The sequence below is a fragment of the Mesoplodon mirus genome (genome assembly GCF_964341445.2).
Source record: "Mesoplodon mirus genome assembly, chromosome: X".
Taxonomy (NCBI): domain Eukaryota; kingdom Metazoa; phylum Chordata; class Mammalia; order Artiodactyla; family Ziphiidae; genus Mesoplodon; species Mesoplodon mirus.
Window position 1 is genome coordinate 86,444,725 of NC_138981.1, and position 8,636 is coordinate 86,453,360.

Here is an 8,636-nt window from a genome sequence, read left to right on the forward strand (position 1 = left end):
AATCTTTCTAAGGAGGCAGTAGCATGCTGGTTGGGAGAGTGGGCTCCGCATCAGATCAACGTGAGTGTAAACCTTAGCTCTGGCACTTTCTAGATGTGTGTCCTTGGTGGAATCACTTAATCTCTCTGAGCCTCAAGTATTCATCTGTAAAATGACACTGTCTATCCCTCAGTGTGACTGTAAATAGTAAACAAGACAATGATACATGTTTCTCACTTAGCATAGGGCCTGGTCCCCAGCAAATGCCTGGTTAAGTATTGGCTGATAGTATTAGCTATTAAGGAGACTTGGTAGATAAAGGATAGGGAAGTAGGGGTTTACAGAAGGTATAATAGGATGGAGAAAGTAACAGAGCCCCTCAGATCTGGGTGCAGCTGTTGTCACACTGACTCCATTGAGCATTTGTAGGTAAGATTCTAGTCTCTGTAAAATTTTCTTCTGAGCTTAGAATTTCACCTGCAAAAGAAGATAAGCAGTGAAACAAAAGACTTCTGCAGTATCACCTCAAAGAATAGAAAACAAACAGGATAAGAGAAGGTTGTCTCACGGATTCTTGGGTCATGGTCTCAGCAGATAAGGAACTCAGAATGATGGAACAGCAAGCAACAGACCTAATGAGGTACTGGGAAAAGGTCAAGTGAGCTCTTGTGTAAGCTCACCATTTCAACTGACCTTTCAGACTGAACATTCCAGCTATATGTTAGTGCTGTCCAGTAGAACTTGCTGTGATAATGGAAATGTTCTCTATTGGTGTTATGTTCTATGTAATATGGCAGCCTACACTAGCTACAGGTGGCTACTGAGCACTTGAAATGTGACTCATGTGACTGAGGAAATGAATTTTAAATTTTATTTCATTTTAATTAACAGTCGGCTCTGCTATCACGTTACACAAGCATTCCTAAAGCATACTACGCAAAATTACTCAAAAGAAATCACAGGGCTCATGGGAAAATGGGGTTGGGCACACACATTCCAAAAATTTATCAGTAACACACACAAAAAAGGTAGGAAATTAATAAACATAGCAAAGTTTTGCCCATGTTAAATGGTTAAGCAATGTATAAACACTACAATAATTACCCTGACAAAGACCTGAAACTTGCTTGTGGAAGTGGCTGTCTACTTACGAGTTATCATGAGGTGGTGAAAGGAGGGTTATGGGGGTGGAACAGAAAGTTCTCACAGCAGATGTGAATGGGTGTGGCTCATACCACACTCAGTGATCTGAGGGAGCTGGGAGATGTGTGAGGTGTGTGTGGGTGTTCATTTTATAAATTCTTACCCAGCTCAGTTTGGCCGGGTACGGATCCCCTTTCATCTCATGTTTCTTGTGGACAAAATCACTCCTAAGCAAACATGAAATCTGCATTTTGTTCAAATTGTTCCCTAATACATCAATCTGTTGGAACAAATTTTCATTTTCAAAACAAGCATTAGAGGAGAATTGACCGTATTTAAATTTAAATAGCCACATGTAGCTAGTGGCTACCGTGTTGGAAAGTGCAGCTATATATGAAGCAGCAAGAGCACTTGCTACTCACACACACAGAGCTTTAAGAATAACCCCCAAAAAAAGCAAGGAAGAAAGGAAACAGGCATTCAGATATAAGGCTCTAGAGTTTGGAAGACATGACTGGCCTAAAGTGAAAATTTCAGACTCATTAGCATATTGAGTTTAAGGACACGTTGGGGCATCTGGGTAGACCTGTCCAGCCAAGCTTCCTACAAGTCTAGCACCTGATAGAATGTGGAGAAGTGAAGACTTAAGCTGGGTACCTACCTTGAGCTGTTCTTCATGGCTCAGCCTCCAGAGTGGCGTCACAACATCAGCCAGCCTTGAATAAAATAATCCAGACACCTCATTCATTATCTAAATATGTACTGAGCACCTACTACGCATAAGTACTTCCTGTCACCATTTGCTCTGGCATTTTACTTATCATTCAGAAGACCTAACTCTCAGGCCCCTGGGGAGATGGACTCTGGGAGAAGAGCCCATTTTGGTGCTGTCTACTTAACAAAGCCGAACAGATGGGCAAACCTAATATAAGAAAAATCCAGATTTATCAGGAGGTAATTAATCATATTACAAAAAGGCTTCACTGTTGGGTTCCTTTAAATAGCTCACCTCCCTAACACTTTTAAAATATAATTTGATTTAGAAAATACAGTTGTTGCATAAAATGAGGTATATTTGTGTTTGCATGGCTGCGGTGGGACTACTCATTTCTAATTCATCTCATCTCTAAGTCCCTGGTTTTCAGTATACCTGTCCTGGACCTTTTGAGACACAAGGTCCCAGTTTAATATTCTCTTTCTGCCAAAAACACACATAAAGGCAAGGAGAACATTTTCTGCAATCACAAAGCATTTCCACCAACATTCCTTAGATGTCTTAAGTTTGCCCTGGGTATCCTACCTGAGGTGCCCCCCTGAATCCCTGCAAATGCCACACTGTACGTCAGGCATACAGAATTTCAGTAGGCCCAGAGATTCAGATTTGTTAAGGGGAAGGGATATCACCCATGGCCTTACCTTTCCTGCCAGGAATCATCTAGTGGTCCAAGATGTCTTGGTTTCTTCTGACTTTTCTGTCTTCTTTGACACTTCTTGGCTATCATGTAGGTGAAGTTTCCCTTACATGCTGAGCCCAGAAAGAGTTGTGACCAACCTGGAGGTTTTCTGGCACACCAGGGGAGCAAATAATAATAGCATCTACCTTATAGAGTGGTTGCAAGAGTTAAATAAGGGATAATAAAAAGCACTTAGCACGGTGCTGGGAAAACTGGACAGCTACATGAAAAAGAATGAAATTAGAACACTCCCTAACACCATACACAAAAATAAACTCAAAATGGATTAAAGACTTAAATGTAAGGCCAGACACTAAAACTCTTAGAGGAAAACATAGGCAGAACACTCTATGACATAAATCACAGCAAGATCCTTTTTGACCCACCTCCTAGAAAAATGGAAATAAAAAACAAAAAACAAAAATAAACAAATGCGACCTAATGAAACGTAAAAGCTTTTGCACAGCAAAGGAAACCATAAACAAGATGAAAAGACAACCCTCAGAATAGGAGAAAATATTTGCAAACAAAGCAAATGATAGAGGATTAATCTCCAAAATATACAAGCAGCTCATGCAGCTCAATATCAAAAAAAAAAACAACCCAATCCAAAAATGGGCAGAAGACCTAAACAGACATTTCTCCAAAGAAGATATACAGATTGCCAACAAACACATGAAAGAATGCTCAACAGCACTAATCCTTAGAGAAACGCAAATCAAAACTACAATGAGGTATCACCTCACACCAGTCAGAATGGCCATCATCAAAAAATCTACAAACAATAAATGCTGGAGTGGGTGTGGAGAAAAGGGAACCCTCTTGCACTGCTGGTGGGAATGTAAATTGATACAGCCACTATGGAGAACAGTACGGAGGTTCCTTAAAAAACTAAAAATGGAACTACCATATGATCCAGCAATCCCACTACTGGGCATATACCCTGAGAAAACCATAATTCAAAAAGAGACATGTACCACAGTGTTCACTGCAGCTCTATTTACAATAGCCAGAATGTCAAAGCAACCTAAGTGTCCATCAACAGATGAATGGATAAAGAAGATGTGGCACATATATACAATGGAATACTACTAAGCCATAAAAAGAAACGAAATTGAGTTATTTGTAGTGAGGTGGATGGACCTAGAGTCTGTCATACAGAGTGAAGTAAGTCAGAAAGAGAAAGACAAATACTGTATGCTAACACATATATATGGAATCTAAAAAAAAAATGGTTCTGAAGAGGCTAGGGGCAGGATAGGAATAAAGACACAGATGTAGAGAATGGACTTGAGCCCACGGGGAGGGGGAAGGGTAAGCTGGGACAAAGTGAGAGAGTGGCATGGACATAATATACACTACCAAATGTATAACAGATAGCTAGTGGGAAGCAGCCGCATAGCACACACAGAGAGATCAGCTCGGTGCTTTGTGATCACCTAGAGGGGTGGGATAGGGAGGGTGGGAGGAAGACGAAAGAGGGAGGAGAAATGGGGATATATGTATATGTATAGCTGATCCACTTTGTTATAAAGCAGAAACTAACACACCATTGTGAAGCAATTACAGTCCAATAAAGATGTTAAAAAAAAAGCACTCAGCAGATTAAAGAGACATGATGTTTGTAAAGCTCTGAGCAGTGTCCAGTGCCTGGGGAAAACTCAGTACATGTTAATTACAACTGTCATGATGTTTAAAGACAGTATGGGACTGAATGGGGGTGGCAATATTAAAGGAAGGGAGCAAGGGGAAGGAATAGTGGGAGTAACTATGAGTTAAAAGCTGAAGAGTTAGAACAGGTGAAGGGTCTCACTTTGGAAAGAGGAAGGAACCCCTCTCCCTCCAGCACAGGACTCTCTGTTGTTGCCTATTTACCTAATGGTGCCTGATCATTGATGTTTAACTATTTTGAGTACCCAGGACACATGAATGGACTTGGCCAGACACCTCACTGATCTGCCATGAAATTACCTTTTTGCCCTTGCCCTCTACCTTGGATTTCATCCCAATGTTAAGTCGTACCTTAATTCATAATGAAATACATTTCAAGTCCAATGTATGGAATAGGTTTATTAACAAAGATTCTTCCATGGACTCAATGCAACCAAAAATAAATAAATAAATAAATAAATTTTAAAAATTAAAAAGATTCTTCCATGGCTCCCTCTATTACTGTGAAATTAGTACGCATGACCACTACATAATTTAGAGGATGCTGACATGGGTGCTGTAATATTTAGCCCATACAGTATTTTGTATGTTTACAAAGTACTAAAGAAAGTAACTGTCATAGCTTGGAAGCATTCTGAGCATTTCAAATTTCTAACAGAATAAATTTAAGCTGGCCTAGAGTTCAGGTGTTAACAATAACACACTCCACCCAGCTCCCAGGAAGGGACAAGTCATTAAGAACATGGGCTCTGGGGCCATGTTCTAATCCCAACAGCAGCTGTTCAACATGTGTCACTGCCCTGCCTCAGGCTCTGATTCGAGGTGTGTCACTTGACTTCTTTGCGCCTCAATGTGTCCAACCTGTAAACCTGGCGAGATATAATAATGCATGCGAGTGCTGTGAGCGTAAGAACAATTACGTGAAAACTTAAAACAACACACACATGCAAACTCTCCTAACCTCAGTGCCTGCTGGAGTGTGGTGAACTTAAGGCCCTCTCAGGACCACCTGTTAATGCTACCAAATGTGTGACTTGTGGTAGACCTTTTTCCAAGGTGAGACAAATGTGTATATTTGATATAAGGAAAAGCAAAACCAGAGAAAGGAATGAGCCAAGGGGCAGGAGACAAAGAATAAAGAATGGTATGGAGAGAGGCACTGAGGAGGCCCACACTACAGGGGGAGAGAGTGGTGCTCTTCCAGGAAAGGGGCCCTGTCCCTCCAGCTGGCAGGGAAGGAAGAAGGAAACTGCAGGCCCACTGGGGGTTGGCAGAGGGGCAGGGGAGCTGAGGAATTTGAGTACAGCTATCTCTATCCCATGATATTTAGACTTTTTGTGAGTGTGGGCCCTCTCCCTGGTGACTGCCACTATGACTGTGCTCCACTTACCCTGTACCCCTTGTCCTTCTACATTTCTCCAAATGGTCAGATATAGTCTACAATAGGATTCTACTATTTCAGGGTGCCAACCAGACATCTCTCCTGGTAAAGAGCCTCTCATCATACTTAGTAATTTCTCAAGTGAAATATAGTTTTCAAGGCAGTACACTAATACCAGTCAAAGTGAGTTATATTTTGTTTTTATAGTGTTTCCTGTTTTAAATAAATGCTTGGGTTAAAAAAAAAAAAGAATGTGACAACTGCTCTATTTCTGCCTCAGGAATTGATCAGAAAGAGACCCAAGGTCCAGAGCTGCCAGAGAGCAAGGTATACTAACTCTCTAGGGCTGAATAGCTAACCAGCCTGAAATACTCAGAGAGGTTCAAAGCAGAGACTACGTAGTAGGTTTAATCCTCACAGAGTCAAGGATCTCCTTGGAGCAAATGTTCACCCACGGAAAAGGATCCTGCTTACACTCTCCGTTCACCCTTCTTGCAGCTGGCCTGGCCCCAGACATGGTTCCTGACTAAACCAGACGGACAGATGGGTACTGCTACGTCCTGACTGCAGCCCACGTGCAGTCAGGTCCTTCCTTCCCCCACCAGACCCCCTTCACCAGCCCTTCCATCCCTCTCTTCTTTGGGCAAGTTCTGCCCACCGTATTTGTAAGAAGGGTAACGAGGAAGAGACACTAGGAAAGGCTACCACTGAACTTGGGCGGGCTGCAGGGCCGTAAGAGCCGGCAAGGGGAAGCAGGGGGAGGTCAGAACACAGGCGGACGCAGAGCTCGATGGAACCACAGGCAGCCAGCGTCCGATCGTCCCCTCCCCCACCTCGCCTGCCTTCCCAACTCCCCGCCCAGGGCGCAGCTTGGCGCAGTAAGCAGTTTTCTCTACTGCAAGGAATAAATCGGGTTTTCGGACACTCTACGTACCCCTCTTACCTTCGTAACCTACAAATCTTCTTACAAACCGGAGGCGGTTAACCACAAAATCAGCTAAGGGCCCGCATCGCAGCAGCTGGGAAGAGTCACTTCCTGGTGCGTCCAGCGCCTCTACTCCCGGGACAGACGCGACGGGACACTGGGCTCCCCCTGGGCGCTGGCTGGCCCGACACCGTGCAGCTTGTCTCGAGAGCCCTTCCCCCGACTTTGTCCGGGCGCTTCTCTAGAAATCTGCTGAAGCACTCCTTGCGCTAAGGCCCGGCGCCTTCCCCACCCCCGTGACCGCTCCGCGCGACCCCGCCCCCTGCCTGCTCTCCTCACCCTCCCTTTGGTGGATCTGGATAAATCTCCTAAATCACTTAGAAATTCGCACTACTGTAGCGTAAACTGCGCTACCTCTATAGGGGTAGCCTACAACCAAAAGAATAGTTTTCTAATGGTAGAATTGCAGGCATCAGATCCATAATGAATTGGAAGATTGGGAGATGAAGAGCGGGGTAGCTTCCTCAAATCACAGCGCTGAAGGATGCACACGTATGTGCTGTAAAAAAAAAAAAAAGTTTATTCTGTTACTTTAACAGAATAAAATTTACAGTAAAGTGAATCTACATTTTATGACGCTAGATTTATATGCTTAATAGTAATTGGGCTTAAATGGAAAGCACTTTATAGTCAACATTTCAGTTATTTATTCAAAGCATAATATGCCTATTATGTGCAAGGCAATGCATTAACCCTATTGAGTACAGCAGTAAGTTAAACAAGGACCAGTAACTCACATAACAGCAAACATTGTCAGCCTGACCAAGGTTCAAAGCACAGATCTGCCACTTATAAGCTGTGTGAATTTGGGCCAGTTACTTAATTGCTCAGTGCCTCATTTTTCTCATCTGAAAAAATATCCGTAACAATTGTACCTACCTCACTGGGTTTTGATAAAGATTAAAGAAGTTAATGCATGCAAAGTGCTTAGAACAGAGCAAGCACACACTCAATAAATGTTAGCTATTATCATTCAAAAATAATTGTATATACTGTGTGTATATACACACACATGTGCATATATACCTTTTTTTAAAAAAAGATCTTTATACGATGTGTAAAATAAAATAAGCTACAAGGTTATATTGTACAACACAGGGAATACGCCCAATATTTTATAATAACTTTAAATGGAGTATAATCTATAAGTGTTTTGAATCACTATGTTGTACACCTGAAACTAATAGAGTATTATAATCAACTATACCCTAATGAAAAAAAATTTTAATCCACTAAAAAAAAAGAAAAGAAGAGAGATCTTTGCTTCCCATTCTAAAGACTTGAGCAGGTAAGTGCTTGACTCAGATTGTGGCCTTCCTAACTGCTCTAATGGCTCTTGAGCAAAATTGGAGTGCAAACCACTGCTTCAGGTTTCTAGGCCTGCACTGGGCTAGCAAGTGAAACCAGGCCAGAGAGTGTGCTTTTGGGTCTCTTCTCCCTTTCTCTCCTCTTAATCCCCTCTTATTCAGAAAACCAGCTCTACTCCTTTCCTCACCTCTTCTTCCCCTTTCTTCTTCCCATGCCCTTCTGCTCCTTTATCATTTCTCATCTTGGCATCTTTTGTTGTGCCTAGCCCAGAGCCAGGTGCCCAATAGGAGCTCAATAAATATTTGTTGAATTGATTTGAATCCCACTTTGTCTACTGAAAGGAAAAGGGCATATCTTCGCTCACCCCCACCCTCACCTGCTCTGAGCATCCAATCAAACTCATTTAAAGAAGGTCTGTCGGGCTTCCCTGGTGGCGCAGTGGTTGAGAGTCCGCCTGCCAATGCAGGGGACACGGGTTCGTGCCCTGGTCTGGGAAGATCCCACATGCCGTGGAGCGGCTGGGCCCGTGAGCCATGGCCGCTGAGCCTGCGCGTCCGGAGCCTGTGCTCCGCAACGGGAGAAGCCACAACAGTGAGAGGCCCACATACAAAAAAAAAAGCCCGCAAGAAAAAAAAAAGAAGGTCTGTCATTTGAGAAGGCAGAACACTGAGGGGTGATGAGAGAAAAGAGATTAAGGAAGCTATAATGTAATTAT

General features: G+C 42.9%; 1 protein-coding gene across 1 annotated transcript in view; it reads right to left on the reverse strand.

The window, feature by feature from the left end:
• Positions 1–8,162, reverse strand: part of TRMT2B (tRNA methyltransferase 2 homolog B) — a gene marked incomplete at its 5' end in the record, with an annotated part of 37,367 nt that extends 29,205 nt beyond the window's left edge. The window contains 6 exon segments of the mRNA XM_082609286.1: positions 322–444; positions 448–456; positions 1,784–1,838; positions 2,539–2,718; positions 6,572–6,591; positions 8,109–8,162. Coding sequence (XP_082465412.1) covers positions 322–444; positions 448–456; positions 1,784–1,838; positions 2,539–2,718; positions 6,572–6,591; positions 8,109–8,162 — 441 coding nt within the window.
• Between the last annotated feature and the right edge of the window lie 474 nt (positions 8,163–8,636).